This window comes from Protomyctophum bolini (genome assembly GCF_963924005.1).
Source record: "Protomyctophum bolini genome assembly, chromosome: 24".
Taxonomy (NCBI): Eukaryota; Metazoa; Chordata; class Actinopteri; order Myctophiformes; family Myctophidae; genus Protomyctophum; species Protomyctophum bolini.
This window is the reverse complement of record NC_137885.1, coordinates 16,553,436-16,580,204: the sequence shown is the minus strand read 5'-3', so window position 1 is coordinate 16,580,204 and position 26,769 is coordinate 16,553,436. Positions and strand designations below refer to the sequence as shown.

The 26,769-nt window shown below is 47.9% G+C and overlaps 1 protein-coding gene across 1 annotated transcript in view; it reads left to right on the top strand.

Annotated features, from left to right (window-relative positions):
• LOC308311672 (partitioning defective 3 homolog B-like) overlaps nucleotides 1-26,769 on the top strand; it is a 201,851-nt gene that overhangs the window by 64,599 nt on the left and 110,483 nt on the right. The window contains exons 12-15 of the mRNA XM_080758462.1: nucleotides 7,738-7,923; nucleotides 12,777-12,938; nucleotides 13,865-13,960; nucleotides 24,133-24,655. Coding sequence (XP_080614588.1) covers nucleotides 7,738-7,923; nucleotides 12,777-12,938; nucleotides 13,865-13,960; nucleotides 24,133-24,655 — 967 coding nt within the window. The remainder of the gene's footprint in view (nucleotides 1-7,737; nucleotides 7,924-12,776; nucleotides 12,939-13,864; nucleotides 13,961-24,132; nucleotides 24,656-26,769) is intronic.

The window sequence follows — 26,769 nt, the reverse complement described above, 5'->3', positions numbered from 1 at the left end:
ATCGTCCATAAGTGCATAATAGAATCTGAAAGAGGAAGAGAAGCGACCGCTGGGTACGACACGTATACAGGACTATACATAGAACAATAATAGACGGATGGATAAATGGATTGATAGAAAATGGGAGCATGTCTTGCGTTTGCGTCTGTACAGTTAGTCGTAATGACTTCCTTTCCCCCCGAGAGTCACAGCCCTGCATTAACAAGCCATGCAGGGACACAAAGGGCAACTCGTAAAACAATGTCAATTCTGCAATGTAGAACTGTTCGTAAACAGTTGTACAGTTCAATGTAGAACTGTTCGTAAACAGTTGTACAGTTCAATGTAGAACTGTTCGTAAACAGTTGTACAGTTCAATGTAGAACTGTTCGTAAACAGTTGTACAGTTCAATGTAGAACTGTTCGTAAACAGTTGTACAGTTCTAAGTAAAAAGAACAATGTAGAACTGTTCGTAAACAGTTCTAAGTAAAAAGTCTGGAATTCAAAATGTAATTGGCATCAAAATGTCCTTAACACTAGCACGTCTAAGCGGTCAGTCTGACCAATTTTGAGATTTTTAAGTGGATTTTCTTTGCCCAAGAAGTTCTGAGAAAGTTCCCCTTGCGGCCTTGCATGACTTTTTCTAAATATTCGATTAAAATCACCTCTGTTTTCTTTTTCATCTGAAACGTTTTGTAAATGTGATTTTAGGCATACTTATACATAATAGGCCTGGTCTTTTTCGCCCAAATGACCGCCGTCACCCTTTCTCCCCCTGCAAGCAGTGAAGTTTCACACCTCCCGGCAGCTGGAGACGGCATTGTTCAAGCTAATGAGTCATTTGCATTTCAACTGCCAAGCCTGCATTCCATTTCCAACTAATTCAATCATGTATGTTTGGCTGGTTAACTGGAATCTGTTTACTATGTTGAGATAATAGGAATAGGAATACAATGATTATTATCCATGATGAGGGATGTTATTGAATGCTCAGTTAGACTCGACCGACATTTCAGACCTCCCGAACCTCTAAATGTTTTGTCAGTCAAAAGATGACAGTTCTGTCCGTCCTTTGTCTGTAAACTTTTCTGCAAGCGACGTGGAACTGATTTGCAATTTGCACGCACGCAAGGCTCTTTTTTTCTCTCTCTCCCTCTCTTCTGCTGCGGACCTCTCTGCTGGCACAATCAATCAAATATATATAAATTACATTGATCATAGGCGGCGGGTATGTAAGGCTAGGCAAGGCTTAGCCTTTCCAAAAAGTATGCTGGGTATATTTAATATATATAATATATGTGTGCAGCATTATATAGTAGGCTAGTGTGTGTGTGTGTGTGTGTGTGTGTGTTGTCGCTGCCCCCTGGTGATCGCTGATCGGGTAGCCTAATCAGCAGATTGGCTACTTGGTATGTCTGTAGTCCCTCGTCCTTCCAGTCGCTTTGTAGAAAACAGTAGCGCGCGCTGGTTTGTTTTGGAAAACAGCAAAACGCAAAATGGATATATCCTACCTACGCCCTACAGTCTTTTTCAAGGCAAAGATAAAGTAATTCAGAAGAAGAAGCTGTCGGCTGTCGGCACTCGGCAGCACCAGTGCACCGGTTCACAGTTCACACCACATTAGCAACACTTGACACTATCAGCGGAGTGGCTGCTGTGGCTGCAAACCGCATAAAATATAAGCTCTAAAACAACATTTAGTCTAATGCGTAGCCTACATTTGTATACACATGAGGAATTAGTTGGAATGTACATTTAGAAGACAATGGCAAGCCGTCAACGGGTTCAGGCACTGCAGGGAGAGGTGTGAAGATCATTGGACGAGTGGGGGAGAGAGTGGCCAATCAAATCGCATGAAAAACACGGTCATCTTGATCTTTCATCATAGTAGTAGATGAGATTAGTTCAGACATGCTCGTGTTAAAGTGCCAAAAATACTAATTATACGGAAGGTCCCATTTAAACGTTTTCAAATCGATACAAATCTTTTTTTAAATGGCACATCTACAAGCTCACAACGTGACACATTGCGAGCTTCTAGATCGGCTATTTTCACATGGCCGGAATAGGGCTGAATGTTTTGTAGTACTAATGCAAATCTACAAAGTAACTAGTAATGGAGTACAATATTTGGATCCGAGATGTAGTGGAGCAGAAGTAAATGCATTTGAAATTGGAAATATACCCAGGTATAGTATACAAATACCTCAGGATTGTACATAAGTACAGTACTTAATTTACGGAAAAACTAAAACTAAAAAGCGGCTGTCCTGGCTCACCCCACAGAGCCTGGCTCACCCCACAGAGCTCACCCCACAGAGCTCACCCCACAGAGCTGTCCTGGCTCACCCCACAGAGCCGCTTGAAGAGATGGAACATTATTGCAGCAGCATTAAGATGCTCAGCAGCCACGCGAGGTGTCTTCTCCCATTCAGCGCAAAAGAATGAACTCTCAAAAGCTTTAGAATTAGCCCAATTATCAGCACACAAAGGCAGAATGGAACCGCCTAACGCCCAACCCACCCACCCCCTACTCCGGAGTGCTCTCCCGCTGCTAATTAAAAAGTGATAAGTTGTAATCTGATTGTTTTATTTCACGCCTTGTCGACATTTTGGCGTGCAGGCGGCGCTTCAGTTAGTGAGCTAGAGATCAGAGCGATGCCTTCTGGCGGGGGAACTATTGTTTTCTGGGGGTTAGAAGCGGGCGATTGTGTGTGTGTGTGTGTGTGTGTGCGCGCGCGTGTGCATTAGTGCACAATGCACATACATTCAAACCTTTGTGTGTCCTTGGCGTGTGTGTGTGTGTGCGCGCGCGTGTGCGCATTAGTGCACAATGCACATACATACATTCAAACCTTTGTGTGTCCTTGGCGTGTGTGTGTGTGTGTGTGTGTGTGCGCGTGCATGCCAGAGTGCTGACCGTGCCAGAGTGCTGACCGTGCCAAGGACAGGATGCAAGCGGGTCACGGTGCACATGGTTGATCTGTGTCCAGCGAGCCTAAAGGCCGCACCGCAGGAAGTGAGGCCGACTGACAGGAGTCTGTCTGTCTGTCTGTCTGTCTGTCTGTCTGTCTGTCTGTCTGTCTGTCTGTCTGTCTGTCTATCTGTCTGTCTGTCTGTCTGTCTGTCTGTCTGTCTGACTGAACATTGTAATATACTCAAGCGTTTGGATGGACTTGTATGTAAGTCACACAGTCTCAAAGTGGGGTCCAGGGACCACCTGGGTTCCTTGAGGAGGTTCCAAATGGACCCTTACACGACACGTTGCTGAAAGTAGCCGATCTAGAAGCTCACAAAGTGAGACGCATGAGATTAAATGCCTTTTTTTAAAACGGAAAGTGACTGACGTACACGCGCGGAGAAGTTCATGCTGGTTTGGTGCACACGCCCCGCGGCTCACTAGACCTGGATTGGGGTGAGCTTGGCGTCCCGCGTCCGTCATCATGAGCAGACATGGAGCAGACCTGTCACTGATCCAGGCCACAACGCCTGCGTCACTCGCCTCGCCATCTGAGAGGACCTTTAGGTGTCTATTTTAAAAACCACTGACAATCTCCATCGGCCATCCCTCTCTCTCTCCTCTCTCTCGTGAAAAGGTTGCCACTGCGAGGAGCGAGGCAGACATCGAGGCGGTTAATTGATTGCCAGGAGACCCCCCCCCCCACCACTCTAGACCCCCCCCCCCCCCACCGCTGTCGTCAGCAGAGAGCGCCGCGAGATCTCATCTTAATTGAATGTCGCCCTCGCGGTTAATCCTGCTGCCGCTTATTTCTTTATTTATTAATTTATAAAAATCCTCTGGCCCACAAAAGGCTCTGTGTGTAATCTCTGAGAGTCAACCTCCCTCCCCCAGGCATGATGGCGCGCACACACACACACACACACACGCGCAAGCACGCACACACACAAACTAACAGAAAGAGTTCTTTTGTCTCTTTCTTGGCTGTGGAAGAGGATAGGGATGTGTGGGAGTGTGTGGGTGGGTGGGAGTACGCAGAGATACCCCCTCTGGTTCCAGTCTGGCCGTGGGCATTATAGGTGATGGGATTTTCTAGGGTATGTCTGCGCCCATCGATGTGTGTGTGTGTGTGTGTGTGTGTGTGTGGGTGTGTGTGTGGGCCAGCCCTTGGATACAATGGCTGTGCGTGTGCGTGCACACATGTGCGTGCGTGTCTGTGTGCATGCCTGCGTGCCATTCTCAGCGAGAAGCGCTCGTGTGGCGTCGTGTGTGTTAATGACCCTCGCCGGTTGCTATAGCCAGTCGTTATGTCAATAGATTTTTCCCCACACACCTGTGTGTTGTCACTGCTGTCGTCGTATCCTCCTGACTCACCTGCCAGTGAGGAGCCCCCACCGGGAGGTCGTAGAGCCTCAGTCCTACCCCTCCCGCCCCATAGGAGTACATGCAGTGACCCGGTTTTCCTCCCCTCGAACCCACAACCTGGACCACCAGAGAGCGCCTTCTAGTAGCCCGAGTAATATTTGACCACGGATATCTCGATAGTTTGACTCGAGTACAGGCGTTTTGAGTACTTTTGTTGTCCTAATGGAGTGACAGGCCAATCATTTGTAATTCCACCCAGGTGCTCGGGCACATACAGGTGGTGCTCGTTGACATCATGAATCCTCCTAGACCTTATAGAGACTCTCCTATTGGACCATAGAGTCCACGACGGATTCTACTTCCTGGAGATAATCACCACAACGTCTCGTATGCACGTAATAGAACTTCAGTCCTGACTCTCGGTTCCTGATTAAAACCCATTCTGGGCGGGAACCCCTTTTGGTGTTAGCATTATGTTATGCTTTAGCTATTTTTGAAAAATCGAAGAAACACTGACATAGAAACATAGCTTTTTCAGAAAACTGTCAGGATTTAGAAGACATTTTTAGAATCTGATCTCAGGTCAGAATGGATTAACAATTCATGGCGGCACCATATTTGCATTCCGTTTGGCGGTGTGACCCTGTGTCACTATACAGATTTACCTGCAGGAGCATGACCCACAATCTGAACTCTGGTGCTGGGAAATGGTACTCCCGTCTTTTTACATATTAAGTCAAAATCTGGAGTTGAAAAATGTACTTCTTGTCTAAAAGTGCAAAAGCATTGGCACCGAAAGGTACTTGTAGTAGCAAAAGTAAAAGTACTCATTTAGCAGAATATCCCGTGTTCAAATGTTTGGTCTTAGTCTCTAGTCGACTATATCAAAATATTTAGTCTTAGTCAACAAAATGAACAGTGTTGCTGCACGACACGTCTAGAAGAAAGGAAGACATCGCTCATTGTGCGTGTGTGCGTGCGTGCGTATGTGTGTGTGCACGACGTGTGTGTGTGTGTGCTTCGCCTGATGTAAGACGCTGGCAATGTTCTCCCACACACTGCCTGTGACTGGCACATGCCCGCTGAGATGATATATGCCATCAAGTATTTAAAAATATGCCCTTTTGACAGGTTCTTCCACGCTCTGTATGAGGCGGTATGAGATTGAACAAAGCGGAGAGGGACAGGATAGGTCACTCCTGTTGTCATCTGTATTGAACAATATGCCTGATTCATGCTTTGTCGCGTATAGCTTGACGTGCACTGGGAATAGCCCATCTACAAGCTCACAATGCATCGCCTTCATTGTGAGCTTGTAGATCGGCTATTTCCGGTGCACAGCACAGTGGGGCGACTAAGTACAAATGGAGCATTATAGACAGTGTGTAATCTGCTACAGTGTCAGCTAGCATGGTTCTGTTAGCAACATTGCCCTGGGCGAGAACCCCTTTTGGTGTTGGCATTATGTTATGCTTTAGCTATTGAATGTTTCATTTTGCCCCCGGACGCCTGCAGGCGGCTCCCCCGTCATATTGTACTTTCACTCTCGTCACCACCTCCTCAGCCCTCCTCCGCCCCCCTCCCTCCTCCCCTTCCATTTTCATTTTCATCAGAGCTACACCGGCCAGACAGACAGACGTCTGATAGACAGACAGGGGGGGGCGGGGATATTGTTACGAAAAAAAATAAAGTGTGGGGGGGGGGGGGGAAGACGGAAGACGAAGGGGAGAGCGAGAGATGATGAGGAGAGAGGTGGGAAATGGAAAGACGGCGGCGAGATTGAGAGATTTGAACGGAGAAGAAAGGACAGAGCGGGAGAGAGACGGAGAGAGGGAGGATGTGAATTAAAGAGTAGCAGGTGTACCTCAGGGATGGGCTATTATATTTAAATGCTTCATCTGTACGTCTGCTGCCAAAATCTCTCTCTCTCTCTCTCTCTCTCTCTCCCCCAACCACCCCCCCGCCCCCCCCTCCATTGTGGTCCGTGGCGGGGTGGCGGCTGGGTGCAGCGCGTTATGAAAAGGTTATTGCGTTTCCTTTACAATTGTCACGTCCGCGCCTCCCCGTGCCCTTCCTCTCCAAATGGAATAACCTCTGCCATCATTCCCCACTTCTCTATCCACATTACCCATCTGTCTGTCTCTCTCTCTCTCAATACAATACGATACAATACAATACGCACCTGCTCTCCTTGTCTGTCTGTCTGTCTGTCTGTCTGTCTGTCTGTCTGTCTGTCTGATGCTTTATTGAGAGCATCTTACAATAAGCACGCTAAACGCATACATAGAATGCATAGAGACAGTGCGGTGCCTCAGTACACTACACTAGCATCACAGTTAAACCAAGAACCCATAGTGTCAGTCTAAACAATACAGGCTACTAATATATACACTGCTGCACATTGAAACTGTAGGATACCAGGTACGCACTTGAACTGGCATCCGATGCTTCTGTTTGAATGGCATCCTATAAAACAAGCCTAGGTTAGCGTGTCTGTGTGGTAGCCATTATTATATCTTGGTCAATCGCTTCAGCATCAGTCGAGGCAGAAGGTGACAGGAAGGGGGTACAGGGGTGTGTGTGTGTGTGTCGCTCCTGCTGTCAGCCTCTCTCCTCCCCACTCATCTTTATCGTTTATCATCTTTATTTTTATCTTCATCCACCTGTTTTCACCCCTCTTTCTCACACACACGCCTCTCATTTCTTTTTCCAGCATTCAGTGTTGCTTGCATTCTGTGCACGCCGCACGCATGTGTGAGTGTGTGTGGGTGTGCATGTGTACAGTACATGCATTTATGTGAGAGAGTGCAATGAATGTGGGTTATAGCATAGAAATGATATTATAATCTTGTGAGCACAAAAAGTTTTTGGTGCAGCGCCCTGGGAAAACGTTTGGAAAGAGCACCGGCTATATTGGTTCCTCCACATTGTGTGTAGCCTCGGAAACCCAGACGTTTTTATTTCCAGGGAGAACAAAAAGTCTGGGTCTGAGTCCACTTCAATTCGGCATAGAGTAGCGCAAACATTGCTCACTCTCTGCTGATTTCTGATTGTCTGCACCTTTGTAAAATTGACATACACACGCACACATGTACACACACACACGCTCCTCTCTCTCTCTGTCGCTCTAAGTAATTAGTCTCATGTCGCGCAGCTGCGCATATATTCTCCCGGCGGATCCTGCCGGGAGCTGCCTATGCCATAAAAAGCATAGGTGAGTTCCACTACATTGTGTGTGACAACCCCATACTTTCCAACATTACCACAACCAGGGCAAGTCCATGTTGACATTGTTTCAGCTGAGCTATGCGTACTAGTAATGCAGATGACGGGCATTGCCGCATTCGAGCGACAGTTGCTAATTTGCTAATAGATATGTACACTCTCAGAGTTAAATTAACACTCATGTCTCTTGTCACTACTACTCGCGCAGAAGGAGGACGGTGTCGTGAACGTGGTCCTGGAGGACGGCAGGGAGCAGCTCACGTACGAGATCCCGCTGAACGACACGGGCTCGGCGGGCCTGGGCCTCAGCCTGAAGGGCAACAAGTCCCGGGAGACGGGCGAGGACCTGGGCATCTTCATCAAGTCCATCATACACGGAGGAGCAGCCCACAAGGTGAGCCCTCATCTACTGTACATTAGCCCATTTAGGACCTGGGCATCTTCATCAAGTCCATCATACACGGAGGAGCAGCCCACAAGGTGAGCCCTCATCTACTGTACATTAGGCATGTAACGATACATCGTATATCGATATCCATTTTCGAATAAAGGGGGGGGGGGCTAGTGCATTATGGTGTGTGATGTGAAATGTGAGCTTTAGTCATATTCCATCATATTCGAGTGCTTTTGGAGAGAAATGAGATCCACTTTCAGTAGTATAGAGCACTGTAGAGGGGAGCTGTGCGTGTCTGTGACTGTGCCCAGGTGATGATGGTCGTTGATGCTTATCAAGGAAGGCATTTATGTTTCTGCACTGTCAAAAGTAATGCTACTTCTTTTACAATGTAGTTATATAAAAAAATTGAAAAAAGCTCAGGGGGGTGAGGGGGGGGGGGTGTAGTTAATTATATATAAACAAAAAAAAACATTTTTTTCTGGAAAATAATATTGTGAAAAAATCCTATCGTCAACCTCATATCGTGATAGGAATCGTATTGTGAGTTGAGTGAATCGTTACATGCCTACTGTACATGTGGTCTCATAAGATCCATGTTTTCATGTCATGGGTCTACTCAACTCACGATGCAATTCCAATCACAATACTAGGTCCGCAATGCAATTTTTCACGATCTTTTTTTTTTTAACACAATTATTTAAAATCTCTGGCAAGGGCTGATTTAATTATTTATTTGCACTGGGTTAAAGTACCACTGAGGTTTATATAAGTGTGTGTGAAATGGGTATGAAGTCGGTCCACAGAACTGTAGACGGGAAACAACATGGACGAAGTGCTCTCTCTCTCTCTCTCTCTCTCTCTCTCTCTCTCTCTCTCTCTCTCTCTCCCCATCTTTCCTCCTCTGCCTACCTCGTTCCCCCAGCTGCGGCTTCCTGCTGACCTTTGACCCCTTTCCTCTGCCTCCTCATTGGCCCCCCGCTGACCTCGGCGCTTTAGCGCGGCGGACATCTTATCTATATTGCTCGGTGCCTTCGTCAAGTGCTTCTCGGCGCGCTCTCTCTCTCTCTCTCTCTCTCTATCTCTCCTCTCCTGCCAGCGAGTGATCTCGACAACGCTCTCTTAAACGACAAAGCGGGCGGAATGAGAGAGAGAGAGTGCGTTTGCGTGCACCGTGTAGATACACGGCCTGTGGCCAGACGGGAGGCCGTCCCCGAAGCCCCTCCCTCCCCCTCTTGTGGCGTCATCTGCGGGCGCGGGATAGTGGTCGAAACGAACGCCACGTTTCATTTATTTTCCACCACGTTTGCCATTGCCTTTCTCTCTTTCTTTTCTCAGACTCTCTCTCTCATCTGGGTCCTCAAACGCTCGCCGCAGAACAAGACGTGTGAAGTGGAGAGATAGAGGGAGGAGAGGGACACGGCAGTGGAAATGAGAATATAATCCAATGAGAGAGAGAGCGCCACGGCCATTTTACCAGCAGATTGTTCTGTCGGGGGACGCGAGAGAGAGACTTATAGAGACTCAACAATATTGAGGACGAGAACAGAAGACGCAAGGTTGTGCTTCAGAAGAAAGTTCAGTGGAAACACTCGCGCTTGAGAGAGAGAGAGAGAGAGAGTGTGAATCCCCTACTGTCTCCAACCCAGATCCTGATGCATGCTAATGTAAATCGGTTAAGGGGCGTTAATGAGACCACACAGCGGCAGGCTCAGGGCAGGGGAGGAGACGCACGTGTCCCCTAAGTCTGACTGACGCACGCGCGCACACACACACACACACACACACACACACACACCCACGGAGGGAGGGGCTGAGCGCGGACTCATGCAGGGACCTAACCTATTTTCCATTTAATAGTTTTGGTTTGGCTGATGTCAGGACCTCGTTCTCCCGCTAACATGGTTTCAGATGCTCTCTCTCTCTCTCTGCAGCGTCTGCATTGCAGGGGGAACGCCCGGGGGGGAAAAAAAACAAAAAACATGTCGAGGCCGATTCGAGCCGAGGATCGCAGATCTGCAAGCTCACGACGCATCGCATGTCATTTCACCGGAAGCTGCATTGAAAGACAAAATGTTGCAAAGCTGCACGTAAAGGCACATCCCCATGTCCCGATGCGAACGGCGAGGATATCCGACCAACAAGTCCATGATGCTTTGCGGATGTGACACGTTGTGAGCTTGTGGATCTGCTATTCTCTGCCGCTGTCGGCCGCACAATGCCACCGCGCGACAGAGCATGACTTAGGCTTTAGCTGCATCGAAAGACACACGTTAGCTACATGGGAAGACTGACATTTAGGTTAAGTGTGTGTGTGTGTGTGTGTGTGTGTGTGTGTGTGTGTGTGTGTGTGTGTGTGTGTGTGTGTGTGTGTGTGTGTGGGTGCGTGTGTGTGTGTGTGTGTGTGCGGGTGCGTGTGACAGAGTGTAATATATCTGTGCTGTAGGTCAGCTCAGAAGGGGCTGAGTTAATGAGCTAGGGTCAGAGGTCAACGCTGACCGTAATGAACTGGACTGATCGTGGCGCCACACACTGTGACATGACCTTTAATGTGTGTGTGTGTGTGTGTGTGTGTGTGTGAGGGAGAGTGTGTGTAAAGGACAGGAAATATGGCTTCTACACTAAATTGTATTCCCTCAGATTGCTCACTCTCTCTCTCCAGCATTGTGTGGTCAGAGTCTAAAAGAGGCTGCTCTCTAAAAACACTTAGAAGTGATTTAGCGTTGTCCATTCATGCTCCCTCCATTAGTGGCTCTATGTATTCATGCACACAATACTATATCTCTCTCGCATTCGAAACATAACCACAGCTTCCCTCTCTCTCTCTCTCTCTCTCTCTCTCTCCATTACTGGCATGGCTCCAGATATCTCTCGCCCTCGGTGAACTCTGTTCTCCGGACGCGTTGCGGTTTCAGCCGAGGCGGGCCGTTGTTGTTGTTGCCGTTTGTCGCCACGTGTTTATGGTTTCTCGATTAGCCTCGTTAATGGCATGTGCTGCGATGACGGACTGCGAACGCCGCCTCCGATGGGCAGTAAACATAATTGAGTTAACTGCACATGCGAGGAAGCCTGCGGTCTTACTGTACGCTATACAGTAAGACTGATGAAAGCCAAGTTGAAGTGGCGTTAATGCAACAAGGTGGATGTCTGCTCTCCAATAACCCTACAGATTGCAGTCTGTCACATTTCTCGTCTTCAGTATGTCTTCTTATAGCTGTGGTTTTCAAAGTTATTTTCGAAAAACCGGAGAAGTGCCGCTTAAAAATCCGAATTCGCTCTCGGTGTGTGGGGATCTTTAGCCTATAGATTTAACTTGTGTGCTAGGTAGCTATAGAACAACAGGAAAACGATCAAAAAGAACAATTCTGCTACATTCTCTAATTGTGTAATGCAGATGTTTAACAGTAAAGCAAAGCTCTGTCACTTCAAGCAAGTCATTCTGCGGCCACAGCCTCTTGTATTGCAGTATGGCACGGTGAGATAATAGTCTCTTGTTGGATAAGTGAAGAGAGGGAGCTGTTGACCGTAACACTTAATGACAGGACACTGAGGACAGTTTGAAGTAAAAACCTGTTTTATATATAATACAAGTGCAGTCGACAGCTACAACTAGCTCCCATAAACTCAGACATTAGCTCAAGCAAACAGTTTTCCCAAAAACCAATTAGCTGCCCCTCCCGGCGGCCATGAGATCTGGACTTACTTCTGTATTTATTTTCAGAGCACCCCGGGGCCTTTGCCTTTTAGTTTACACATCATCACATTATGACAATATGCCAAAATATATGTATATTTAATCTGCAAGAGACCCGTGCACGGACTAGCCCAGCGCACACACACACACACACACACACACACACTGGCGTTAGCTGAGAGCGGTCTTAAAAACTATTAGCGTGCTGTTATTTCCTCTGGCAGGAATTTGTCATTAACGGTTTTCTCTTTCGTTCTCCATCTTCACGTTGAGTTTGGAAACGGCGCGAAGGGGGTTTTGTGCGTGAGCCGCCGTGTGTCCTCGCGGCCTGACTTTAGGGACGGTCGGACGGACGGAGGTCGTCCAATATTCTAAATAAAATCCATGGCATTAAAATCATTGCAAATATGAAGTTGTAGACACGACTACGTCTGAGTTTTCTGAGGACGCTCTCCTATACCTCAGGGCCTTTTTTATGCTAAGTTCCACTGACGTGCCCAGTCCACAACTCCTCCTACACCTTTTTACAATATATATATGGTATCGCACCTCGTGGCATCTCGTGACATCATATGGATCTGACCTCGTGACATCTCGTGACATCACGTGGCCTCGTGGAGAACCTTAGATCTCCATATAATGGTTGTCAAGTCCATCATATTATGTCAGTCTGACATCAAGACACCCTATATACTGTATGGCCATGAGGTGAGGGCCGGTTTGATGGCTCTTCTCAACCCATGGTAGCTGCTTCCCTGTCAACGTTTGGAGGCCGATCTCTGTCGGCGTCGTTCACCTCAACGATCACGGCATTTCAACTTGAAGCATGGTATAACAAAAAAAGAATGGGCCCCCGGGACAGAGAGAAGGGGTGGATTACTACAAAGTAGTGGCAAAGGTTGTGGACATTCAACAGGACAACGTCATATACAAAGTGTGCCCCTTACGGTTACGGACCTGTAACTCTTCATCATCATCATTTTCCAGAGAAGTGACTCTTGAGTGTGTCCACGGGTCTGGTGGTCGTGTGAGAACCACTCGTCCAGCACATTTCCCAAATCAGGATCGGGCGTCGGAACCAGGTCGATCTCTCCGCTAATGCTCTTGTCTCTCTTTTCCCCTCTGCATGTACCCGTGTCCCTCCGTCCCGTCCCGTCAGGACGGGCGCCTGCGCGTCAACGACCAGCTGACGGCGGTGAACGGCGAGGCGCTGCTGGGGCGCTCCAACCACGCCGCCATGGAGACGCTGCGGCGCTCCATGTCGTCGGAGGGCAACGCCCGCGGCACCATCCAGCTGATGCTGCTGCGCTCGGGAACACAGGTCGGTGACCAGATGCCCCCCCCCCCCTATTGCGTGGGACAGTCCCTCATTTCCAAGACCTTTCAGGTGTCCCACAGATTGAGACGCTGTGCCACATTGTGACTGGCAGGCATCGCTGTTCAAATGTACTAATTGTTAGTCCCCTAATAGTTGGCTTTTTGTTGTAAAGCTTAAAGTTAAAATAACAGTCAGTGTTTACTGCCCGCATGCATAGCAATCCAGAACTAATCATATAAGAGAATAAACGAGTATTCTCGCTGATTTGGGCAGTTTGACTGAACGGTTTGATTTGAATTGATGAGTATTTTCGCCAACGGCAATGAACGTTTTAACCATCTGCATTCATTTTCACTCCGAGCGGCGAAAGCGGAGGTCCAAAGTGGTCCTCCCTCCATTTTAGTGGATGGGAGGAAGAATCTTCAAACGTGAATAACTATTGATCTGAATCAATGCTTCCCCTTCTAACCAAAGATTGTGTTTTTGGCGGCCCATCGTGGTCCCGTCGCTTGTCGCGTTAGAAGTAATCATACTTCCTGTTGTTGTCGATTGAAATAGGCTCTGAAGCTGCAAATCTCTGGGCGCCCTGACGTAATGGTTCCAAATGCCCCCGGGCGCTCACGGTGTTAATTACATACAACGTACATGCAATACAAGAAGTCTACACAATTTAAGAAGAAGTGTTATTTTGATCAATATTTGCCTGTCATCTCTCCTATGGTACAACATCAATACAGCATGGAATTGTGTACATCGTATCGACCAGTAACGCAATATTCTTTAGTTCTAGGTCTGAGAGGACTAAATCTCATCAAATGTTGGTCCGTGGCTCAAATGCCTTGACATGAAAAAGGGTTGAAAACCACTGAATGAAAGGGTGGTTGTCCAACAGTTGTTTTATCATCTCCTATGGTGTGGTCTCTCCTCAGCCGGGCCCCGCCGTCGCCTCTCCAGAACCAACCGAGTCGTCGTCCTCCTACCAGCCCAGCCTCCAGGGGGACACCCCCCAGGCCGACACCCCCCAGGTACGAACGGACAACGGCGGACCACTCCCCCAGCCTCCTCTGCCGCGCCGCTCGTCCTCGCTGCTCCCCACGCTGCGACGGAGGGCCTCTGAGCCCCTCCCCCAGCCACGGGGCGGCGGCGCCCGGCACGCCCGGGGCACCTGCCACGGCTCGAACCGCCCGGGGGACCCCAAGCTCCCGGGGGATTCCATCCTTCCAGGGAACCGCCCGGGGGATTCGAACCGCCCGGGGGATTCGAAGCTCCCGGGGGATTCGAAGCTCCCGGGGGATTCCATCCTTCCAGGGAACCGCCCGGGGGATTCGAACCGCCCGGGGGATTCGAACCGCCCGGGAGAGAGGCTACGCAGCGGCGCACGCCGCGCCCGCGCGCATGGGCGCGTGGGCAATAGCATCCGGGCCGAGGTCCACCGCGGGATAGAAGAAGGGTACAGGCGGGGTAGGGAAGGGGATGGACGGGGCGACATGTCCCATAGTCGGACGCTGGGCGACATCCGTTTAAACTGCGCCGCCGGGACCCCGAACGGGGCGAGGCGCCACACTCGCAGCCGGACGCTGGACAACGTGCGCGCCGGCGGCGACGCTCCGCTGGACAATGCACACGTGCATCGCAGGCTCCCGCGAGACCGCGGCGCTCGCAGTCCCAGTTACGCCGATAACATCCGGGCGATGGCGGGGCAGATGTACGGCGATGCGCATGTGCATAGAAATACACACGTGCACGCGGACACTCGCACACATGCAGACACGCACAGCAGGATACCCACGCGCAGCCACCACGCCAATAGAAACACGCACGTGTACGCGGACACGCGCACGTACGCAGACACGCTCTTGCTCAGCAGGATACCCACGCGCAGCCAGCAAGCCAATAGAAATGTGCACGTGTATGCGGACACGTACACAGACACGCACTCGCTCGGCAGGGTACCCACGCGCAGCCACACCAATAGAAACACAGACGCGTACGCAGACACGGACACATGCACAACGCATAACTTCGCTCACAATCAGGCGCTGACCAGGTGCCACCGCCTCAGGTTCTCAGACGGACTCTAACGCTACGAACGGGACGGCGTGCAAGTTTCGTGTCCCAATTACTGTGGCCAAAATTAATTGCGATTGACGACAATTATATACCGCTAATCAAAATAATGTTAAAACCTTTAAAATTGCACTTTTGTTAACCACTTGAACCCCCAATATCCATTATTCTGGGATGGAACATTAGCCAAAAAATATTAGAGATCGGCTATTTTCGGACAAAGATTTGGTGTAGACTGAAAACAAACATGGTCCAAGTACTGAGCCAACTCAGGTCCAGTGTATGTCGGACTATTTCACCACAAATGTAAAGATTATTGTCCCTTCCCTATTTGACAGTCTGTCGGTTTGTATTCGAGTGCACGCTTGCGTAAGAGCAACACGTGCACGCGGCTCAACTAATATATGCAAACACCATGAAGACTGATTCATACGTATTTGCGCGCCAGTGTTCGGACAGTATTCAAGCATTGTGAGCTTGTTGATCGGCTGTTTTCCCTTTAGAATTATTGTATCTGTTGAAGCATTTCTTAAGAGTACCTGAAACCTTCTGTTGTTTTTTTTTCCTTTGGCAGAAACGCTAACTAACCTTTTAGCACATAATGTTGACATTAGCCACAGTAGTTCAAATCTTCACCGTTGTACCTGTTCAAATTAATATCTGTTCGTGTTTTCCTTTTCAACCCACTAAAGTTAGTTTGAGTTTTTGCACACATTCACATTCACCTCTTGTACTGTATGTATTTTCTTATCACTTTCTTATCACTTTTCTTTCGGGTGAGAACATGCACTGTACAACAACTTCATAGATCTTTCTTCTCCTCTTCTGTATTTCCGAATGGACGTTGTTTTGCCTTGCTTCTAATCTTCCCTTTATTGTCGTTTCTTTTTTAATGTTTTGAAGCCTTGCTTGTACTGGGGTTCTCTCTGTGCTGTCCTCTTCCTGAATAAAGTCACATACTGCCAACACTTTCCTCGCATGCCATGTCTCTGCTCTGGTGTGTTGACTGGATTTTCAATGGCTGTCTTGCTTTCCCCCTCCTGTTTAAATAATATGTATGTTAATCTCACCTTCTCTCTCTCTCTCTCGGCTGGCCTCCGTTTAATTCCTTCTTTCACTCTATTTTTCAATACACACACACACGAACACACGCACACAGAATGCAGATAATACATATTTCATATGGGGATGATAAACGCTGCTAGGCCAGCTACCCTCCACCTTAATTTATATTCTGTTGCGAGGGGAGGTCGCCTGCCAATATGAACAGATCCGCAGATCCAACAGTTGGCTTTTCCATTATGTTCTTTTTGACAATTTATATCGTCAAACTACGGGCTATAGTTGTGATGAAAGGTGTTTTCACCAATTTTGGGTGGTTTTTTTACTATTTTATTTAAAACAAAAGCGTGTGCGCGCACGCATTTCAGATGACCGGAAAATGTGACTAAAACCCAAATCAAAATGAGCTGTCAAAAATGAATACTGGTCGTCCTGATCGGATCAGGTCCCCCCGTCTCTGGATCTCAGAGCAGAAAGCATGTCTTGCCAGGAGAACTTTATATTTTTAGACCTTAGTTACTAGTGTCGCTCAATGAATTGACACACTTTCCCCGGCTTTTTTCCCACGTTTTTGAAGAGTTACATAAGCACCGACTATTCACTATTCATGAATGTACCATCATGCGACAGGCAGCTATGTAGGTCATATAGGAATGCATTTCATATCATGGTTAATGTGGGCACACATTAACTGATTAACTGATAACTGATTTATTCCTGGAATGTGCTATTGTGGTACCTCAATTATACACTTAGTGTAGTTGCATATGATGTAGCTTACTATATGGCTGCATTATGTGTGCACATCCATACAGTAAAATACATACATCGAATAAATACAGTATATTGTGGGTGGAAACATTTTATGTAGCCTAAAAAACCCACACATTTTTGGTAAATGGGGGAAAAAAGAAAGTCTGTTTCTGTGGTTCCAATGTGTTTTATTATTTAATAGTATCAGATATAGAGCACCAAAGTCTGATTTTTTTTTTTTTTTTCCCGTTCTAAATTCGCATCAAATTTCTTTTAATATTGTGTCAAATAAGAACTCTGTTCCAAAAATAAACAAATTATCCCGGGCGGCTTGACTCGTAAACGGTACCTCCCTGACAATATCGCTGAGACAGTTTGTTTATTTTTGGACCAGAATACTTATATGAGACAATTCTAGGATGTCCCACTGTTATTCTCCATAGAGAGCCCACACGCACGCACACGCACACACCCATGTATTTAAAAAAAGGTATTGTTATCTTCCGGTTAAACAGTTGAGATTCCCTGAAAGGGGACCCCAATAAAGACGTCAAGTGCGCGGGGACAGATTGTGACAGCGGACATCTGTGTGCTGTCTGCCATTAGACCCTGACCACATGAGACCGTGACGGACCCTTTCAGGCCGACGCACGCCATTGTTCTTATCCGTGTTCAATCCGACGCTGTGTGTGTGTGTGTGTGTGTGTGTGTGTGTGTGCACATATCAGTCGTCCGTGCCTGTGGCTAAAGGCTATGAAAGGCAGGCCTATCTCTCTCGGTGTGTCACAGACCTAAACAGCATATCATCTCATTGTGATTTGCACCGTGGGGTCCCCATCATGAAAGAGAGCCCCCCGCCGTCCCCCTCTAACACCTTTTCACCCCTTTCTCCTCATCTCTCTCTCTCTCCCTGTTCACTGCCCCCCGCCGTCCCCCTCTAACACCTTTTCACCCCTTTCTCCTCATCTCTCTCTCTCTCCCTGTTCACTGCCCCCCGCCGTCCCCCTCTAACACCTTTTCACCCCTTTCTCCTCATCTCTCTCTCTCTCCCTGTTCACTGCCCCCCGCCGTCCCCCTCTAACACCTTTTCACCCCTTTCTCCTCATCTCTCTCTCTCTCCCTGTTCACTGCCCCCCGCCGTCCCCCTCTAACACCTTTTCACCCCTTTCTCCTCATCTCTCTCTCTCTCCCTGTTCACTGCCCCCCGCCGTCCCCCTCTAACACCTTTTCACCCCTTTCTCCTCATCTCTCTCTCTCTCCCTGTTCACTGCCCCCCGCCGTCCCCCTCTAACACCTTTTCACCCCTTTCTCCTCATCTCTCTCTCTCTCCCTGTTCACTGCCCCCCGCCGTCCCCCTCTAACACCTTTTCACCCCTTTCTCCTCATCTCTCTCTCTCTCCCTGTTCACTGCCCCCCGCCGTCCCCCTCTAACACCTTTTCACCCCTTTCTCCTCATCTCTCTCTCTCTCCCTGTTCACTGCCCCCCGCCGTCCCCCTCTAACACCTTTTCACCCCTTTCTCCTCATCTCTCTCTCTCTCCCTGTTCACTGCCCCCCGCCGTCCCCCTCTAACACCTTTTCACCCCTTTCTCCTCATCTCTCTCTCTCTCCCTGTTCACTGCCCCCCGCCGTCCCCCTCTAACACCTTTTCACCCCTTTCTCCTCATCTCTCTCTCTCTCCCTGTTCACTGCCCCCCGCCGTCCCCCTCTAACACCTTTTCACCCCTTTCTCCTCATCTCTCTCTCTCTCCCTGTTCACTGCCCCCCGCCGTCCCCCTCTAACACCTTTTCACCCCTTTCTCCTCATCTCTCTCTCTCTCCCTGTTCACTGCCCCCCGCCGTCCCCCTCTAACACCTTTTCACCCCTTTCTCCTCATCTCTCTCTCTCTCCCTGTTCACTGCCCCCCGCCGTCCCCCTCTAACACCTTTTCACCCCTTTCTCCTCATCTCTCTCTCTCTCCCTGTTCACTGCCCCCCGCCGTCCCCCTCTAACACCTTTTCACCCCTTTCTCCTCATCTCTCTCTCTCTCCCTGTTCACTGCCCCCCGCCGTCCCCCTCTAACACCTTTTCACCCCTTTCTCCTCATCTCTCTCTCTCTCCCTGTTCACTGCCCCCCGCCGTCCCCCTCTAACACCTTTTCACCCCTTTCTCCTCATCTCTCTCTCTCTCCCTGTTCACTGCCCCCCGCCGTCCCCCTCTAACACCTTTTCACCCCTTTCTCCTCATCTCTCTCTCTCTCCCTGTTCACTGCCCCCCGCCGTCCCCCTCTAACACCTTTTCACCCCTTTCTCCTCATCTCTCTCTCTCTCCCTGTTCACTGCCCCCCGCCGTCCCCCTCTAACACCTTTTCACCCCTTTCTCCTCATCTCTCTCTCTCTCCCTGTTCACTGCCCCCCGCCGTCCCCCTCTAACACCTTTTCACCCCTTTCTCCTCATCTCTCTCTCTCTCCCTGTTCACTGCCCCCCGCCGTCCCCCTCTAACACCTTTTCACCCCTTTCTCCTCATCTCTCTCTCTCTCCCTGTTCACTGCCCCCCGCCGTCCCCCTCTAACACCTTTTCACCCCTTTCTCCTCATCTCTCTCTCTCTCCCTGTTCACTGCCCCCCGCCGTCCCCCTCTAACACCTTTTCACCCCTTTCTCCTCATCTCTCTCTCTCTCCCTGTTCACTGCCCCCCGCCCCGCCCCACCCTAGCCAGAGCCCATCTATTGTATGCTCCCCATGGTGAAAGAAATTACTGCGATTTTCTAGTTCAGTAAAAGTAGCAAAAAACTCTATATAAAATTGCTCCGTTATACATTTTACTTGGCTAAGAAGAATACAAAAGTACCGGCATTAAACAATGCCGGTCCTTCAAAATGTGTCGATCTTAGCTGACTCACCCGTGGCTCCCGACAAGCGTGGCGGGTTAAGACTCACCCGTACGTGGCTTGGCTGTGAGGTTAGTGTGTCGGACTAATGCCTGTCGGACCAAACATATGCACCCTAGCAACAATGAACCTATAGCATCAGTCTAAAGTAAACCATACACTATCTGAATAACACTATGTACTAATGGATACCAGGGAAACACTGAGCCTGGCTACACATTCTGCATATTGAAACTATTATGGCAGGTAAACAATGGACATAGCATCTGCTTAACCAATTAAATGACCAAAATTACATTAGTGTGTGTCCTGCACAAAACAAACCTATTGATCGATTGATTGATTGAAATATGTTTGCAGATTTCAGTACATTCCAAGCACAAACTCAATACAAAGACTGTTAACTGTGAGTGGACGACCCAATTAAGCATTACACTTGTTTACAAGAGGGTCCACCATGTTCAATTCATCAAAACATTTAGAGACGTACAAGAAAATGGAACGTGTGAACGAGATGTGTGAGAACGAGATGTGTCTGTCATAGTAGCCAGATCGTGCTCCGTTGCTGGCCTCAATCAAGAAATTTGAGTGAGTGAGTGAATGTACTTTCCGCCAGAGACCCCCCCCCAAACACACACACCCCATCCAATCTCTTCCTATTGTACATAGACCCCTCCTGTGTCCTCCATGGATTACTGTGTGTGTGTGTGTGTGTGTGTGTGTGTGTGTGTGTGTGTGTGTGAGCCCCCAGGCGTGCGTCACTCAGTAGGGACAGACTGAGGTTGTCACCATCTGACACAGAGCTGTCACTAAAGTAACATGTAAATATACAGTATTACATGCACACACGCACACACTCAAATTGCTAAACCTATGTGGATATTGACATTTTTGGATTTGGATGGTTTTATTAATGCCATTTCTAATCACTTTTGCCTCTTTTTGTTAAACTTAACCCGAAAGCCGGAAATAACTGTCGCGACTGGACGAGATGTGAGCTTGTAGATCACATCTACTATAGACTATTTTTGGTGACCGACATGGACACACAACCAAGTATAGATCTAGCTATAACTAACTCTAACTCCTAAATTGAACTAAATGCCCAAACCTAACCTGAATCTATTTCTAAGACGCTTAAAAAGCTCTTTTAACCATAAAGCAGACATTTTTGTCCTCACAATGTCTATTTCCCAATTACACATGCACGCACGCACGTCACACATATACATACACACACACGGTCAGGTTGACAGACAGCTAGGATGTTTGTGATCGTGACAAAGATCTAAGGCAGCTGCTAATGACACCCTGGGGACGCTCACAGCTCTCACACGCATGTACGCAACTACGCACACACACACACACACACACACACACCTTAAATCAGACTTTGTGAGTCCTTTCATTGTTGTTTTTTCAGGATAACTAATTAGTTATCGTGTGTGTCTGAGTTAAGGTGTGCGCGTGTGTGTGTGTGTGCGCGCATGTGTCAGCTGTACTTCCAATCACGTTGACCAAACAAAGACTTTCATCTCTTCATTCTTCAATCAGCCTCCCATCTGGGTGGTGGAGTGTGTGTAGCTTGGCACAAACATGTTTTCAAATGGGTGTCCCAGCGTCCATAGTCAAATGGATAGACAGACAAACATGGATGAACACTGTGAAAATGAATGAGCATTTAGCAAAAGAATAGCCGATCTGTGTGAGAAAACATTGTGGGCTTGTGTGTCTGCGGTGTGACGCACGACACAATAAGGTTTAAGTCTGATGTTCCCAAAGTGGGAACCTCAGACTTAAACCTATCCAGCTAAATGAATAGTTTGTACACTGTCAGAGTTAAACCAACGGTGATTTTACAATATAAATTGGGGTCCCAGAGATTATAAATGCCAATTAAATGGCGGTCCGTAGCCTAATGCATGTCAAACTGGGGGTCCTTGAAATAAAAATGGTTGAGAGTCACTGCTAGAGCCGTGAAAATCTTCTCATTCTGGGCGGGAACCCCTTTTGGTGTTGAAAAATACCAGCTCGTAGGTCTGCTATTTCTTTTAAATCGAAGAACAACATCGAAACATATCTTTTTCAGAAAACTGTCAGGATGTAGAAGACATTTTTGGAATCTGATCTCAGGTCAGAATGGTTTAAAAAGACACAACTGGCCATGGCGTTTTAGGCAGTGGTGGAAAAGGTCCTCATACAGTATGTTGTACTTGAGTGAAAAGTATCAATACTGTAATATAGAAATACTTCAGTAAAAGTATACAAGTAGGCCTATTGGCATCAAAATGTGGTTACCGTATGTTCTGTAATAATAATACTAATTACAAAGTGACTCATCTACAAAGGGACTAGTACCAACTAAAGTGTTCAAATAAATATAGTGTAGTATATAGTATAGTAAATATAGTATAATATAAGTACAATATTTGGATCTGAAATGCAGTGGAGAAGAAAAAAGTGTAAATTATTAATTTATTAATATTATTTGTAATAATTATTATAAAATTAATGTGCATATAATTTGCAAGTAGAAATGTATCCGGGTTCTACAGGGTTAAGGGAACAGTAACGTTTCAGTCTATTCGACTTCCATCAGGCTATCTTTTTGAACGAGGATGAGAGGGACCATCTTCTGTAGGCTGTCTAACCCAGGAAACGTAAAGGTCCATTTGGAACCCATGAGGTTCCAAATGGACCCCACTTTGAGATCCACTCGTTTAGAATTGTCTTCAAGTCGGTCCTTCGTTGTAGCTCATGGCGGAATAGGAAAACCTTTGATGCCGTTTGAAGCCATACGCCTTTTTCCTGACACCAGTCATCAAAGGAAAGGAAACTGTGTTTGCTTGATTTCCACCACACCCATCTCAGTTTTGTTGCTCAGTTGTTAAAATGTATATATATTCAAAGATTTGTAACAATTGCACTAAGAAAATAGATCTACAAGCTCATAGTGCTGCACGAAGTGACACACTATGAACTTTTATATCTGCTATTTTTAGTTAAAGTAGTTCAAATACATCTATGGGTTAAGACTCGATGGAGAAACTTACTTGACCCACAGTACATTTAGCAGCATCCCGTCTTCTGTTTTTCTTCTTAGCCCTTAGAGTGGCAGAACTGCACAATAACATTAGACTGGCATATGTCTGGTGGTATGCAGTGGTGGGAAAGGACCACCATTTGATGACATTTAGCCTCTCAGACCCAAAAACAAAGAATATGTTGTCGTCGTTGATCAAAATAACAATTCTTCTACATTCTCTTAATTGTGTAGACTTCTTGTAAAAGAAGTAATGCAGATATTTAACAAAGTGTCAAATTAAATCAAATCGACCCTCCCGGGTCCATTTTGTTTCATTTTCCACTCTCAAGAGTTAAAGGTCTATAAGGGTCCATGTAGTTACCAACTCTCTCATCATTTAGCTGGGGACCACCTGGAAACCCCCTCAAGGACCACTGGTGGTCCCTGGACCGCCGGTTGAAAACCACTCACTTAAGTAAAAGTATCAACAATGTAGTCTGCGTAGCGGTGGTTGGGAACCTTTGTTCCAGTTGCCCGGGCAGCAAAAGCCTGATCACAAGTTTTCTAAACAATCTGTGTCTGAGGATCTACGGCTACACACAAGCTTATTAGGGACAAGTCAAGCATATCCGAAATGCAACTGTCCAAAGTGTCCATGCATGGCTTTAAATGGGATCAAAAAGGCCTTGAAATCGCTACTAATATATGGTTATTATTACACAGCCTCGTGCGATTTGATCAGTCATGCCAGATTGCTATTGAAGCTATACACGATTTAGTTCAATTCACTCCGGTATGAAAATCAACACGCAGAAATGCAAAGCTTGCATTTAGGAGTAGTGTGAAGAAAGAAAATCAATCAATCAAACATTGACTCTGCATCTGATCTGATTCCCAGCTAGAGCATCGTCACCTTGGATACTTAACACAGATTGCTGGGTACAGCTGGCATAACTATTTACATCTCGACCATTCTGCTAAATCAAATAGTTTACACATCGATTAGTCTGAAACCTCAAGGCCTTTGGCGTGTGAACCGTTTTCATGCCAGGCCTGATGAGCTCAATTTACAATTAATTAGGCATTTAGCATGTGGCACTCTTACCCATAATGACTTACAAAGTGTGTGACGGAATAAATGCCATGACTTGTTTAGTCTAACAAACGGTCACATAACTACGGTGAAATGAAACCGACGGAGCGGTACAACAGCGTGACTCGAATAGCAGGTCAACAACATCAATCTGTCTAAACCACCGCTTCCCAAACTTTGTAGGCCGCGACCTCCTAAAATAACCATCGAGGAGAGCATGTGCACGGTCTTACAACAGGTGTGGATCTGCTGTTTTCAGCATGCAACCGAGTGTAAAAAAAATCAGCCATCAAATCAACGCTGCTCTCTCCCTCTCTGCTCTGTTAAGGCAGTGCTCCAGGATCCAGTGGCCCCACTTCCTCCTCCTCTGCCTCCCAGTCCAGACTATGTGTACCACCAGGGGCCACATGGCGACGCCCAGGGGCCCTCCCATCCTAGTCCAGACTACCTGTACCACCAGGGGCCACATGACGACGCCCCCTCATTGGGCCCCTCCCATCCCAGTCAAGACTACCTGTACCAGGGACCGGGTGACGCCCCCTCATTGGGCCCCTCCCATCCCAGCCCAGACTATGTGTACCAGGGACCGGGCGACGCCCCCTCATTGGGCCCCTCCCATCCCAGCCAAGACTACCTCTACCACCAGGGACCGGGCGACGCCCCCTCCTTGGGCCCCTCCCATCCCAGCCCAGACTATGTGTACCAGGGACCAGGCGACGCCCCCTCATCAGGCCCCTCCCATCCCAGCCCAGACTATCTGTACCAGGGACCGGGCGACGCCCCCTCCTCGGGCCCCTCCTATCATCCCACGAGCAACGGACCGGGTCAGTTTGCTCACGGCTTTGAAAGTGGTGAGTGAGCGCACACGCACACACACGCACACACACACACACACACACACACACACACACACACACACACACCATTGTGCATAGTATTGGTGCTTTTGAATGATCTGAATGGAACAGTAATAGAGTGTATGTGCTATACCCAAGCCAGTGATATGTGTGTGTGTGTGTGTGTGTCTGCGTGCACAAACGTCTCAGTCTCCTGCATGGTCTGCCGGCGCCGTGCGCTGGAAACAGCCGACCTACAAGCTCACAACGAGCCGCGGAACGCTGCGCGCCGTGAGCTTGTAGATCGGCTATTTCCAGCGATGGAAAGCAGCCATATCTCCCTCCGCAGCGCGGCGAGCTGAGTCGAGCTCCGTGACATTATTTTGACAGTTTGTTTTGGGGTCAACGAAACCGGCGAATCGCATCAGAACAGCGGAAGATTAAAAAATGGAGTACGCGTGCACACACGCACACCCCCATGCGCGCACACACCCACACACCCACACACACACACACACACACACACACACACACCCATCTTCTCCAAGGCTTTGTTTTCTTTTACATCTCTGTCTCTCTCTCTCTCTCTCCCTTTCATTCTCGCCCCTTGCATTCTTACAGCGGCGTAAAAGGCAAGTCATTAGCCATGTTTTTTTTCTCCCGCACGCGACGTCTTCGCTTTTCATCTGCAGAAAAAAAAGAGAGAGAGAGAAAGAGGGGATCTGACCTCGGAATCATTAGCGTTGATGAAACCCGCTCCACCAAAGTGAGCCAGATTTGCATACGGAGGCCTATTGTTTGCGGCCGTGTCCACACGCACGCACACACACACACACACGCGTTCAAATACAGAGACTTCACAAAGTGTGTTAAATTAATTCTTTAGCTCGTGTGCTCTCTCTCTCTCTCTCTCTCTCTCCCCAGGGAGGTTTCAGAGCCGTCTGTACCTCCTGTCAGTTCTCTGTCAGAATAATAGTATTGGGTGGGTGGGTGGGGGGGTCCGTGTAACACAAAAGGCGGTACAGTGGGGATGGTATTATACTCCGCTCAGCGTCTATATACCGTCTGGGCTTTCAGACCTTTATTTTTTTCCTACGATGGGTTTATGGAAATGATATTGCGAGAGAGAGTTGAAAGGCACTGGGATAGAGGGGTTTTGTATGGAAATGTTGCATTGTGCTGTGTGTGTGTGTGTGTGTGTGTGTTTGTATGATGGTTATGTTGTATGCATGTGTTATGTGTTCCTGCGTGCGTGCATTTGTGTGTGCATATTTTTTATGCACGTGTGTATGTGTGTAGGGAGCATTTAACTCATTTGTGTGTGTGTGTGTGTGTGTGTGTGCCCAGACACGCGTTTAATATGCATGCCTGTGTGCGTGCATCTGTGTCTGTGCGCAAGCATGTGTTTATTGTGAATGCATGTGTACGTGCCTGTGTGTGTGTGTGTTTGTGTGTGTGCATGTTGTCATGTATGCGTATGTGTGTACATTAGTGTGCACGTAACTTATTAACTTATTTGTGCGCTCGTGCCTTTGATGTACAGTCAATGTATTCTAATTGGTCGACCTTGCTTAGCAGTGGGCAGCATTGATCCATGAATCAATGGACTCATCCCAGCTCACGTCCGTTTAAATGCACGTGTCCTCAGTACCTACAGGGGGGTCTGTCCGCGAGACCGTCCGTCCACCCCCCCCCCACCCCACACACACAGACACCCACCCACTGGGAATGAAGCCCACCAAAGCATTTCTTCTCTTCCTGCTGTTTCTCGACTATGTTGTCAGCATATTCATGCTAAAGACTCGTTACGATATGGTACTGTTCCTTTCTATTCGGTCTGTGTCTCGGAGGAGGGCAGTTGAGAAACCCGCCTACCAGTGACATCATGCACCGGTGGCCATCCATTTCAAATTCTTCGTTTAATTCATGCGAGAGCAATGGCTTCTATTTCGTCCAGTGAGAGAAAGGCTGCAGTTTCTATTAGCTTCGCAATCTCATCAGTGGTGTCCAAACTGTCCACCAATGAGACGCAGCGTGAGAAGACAGAAACGGTGCCTTCTCATAATGAGCATTGGTGAGGAGGACCAATTATATGAAGCTAAGCTTTCATGTGGTCCATTGCAGTGCAG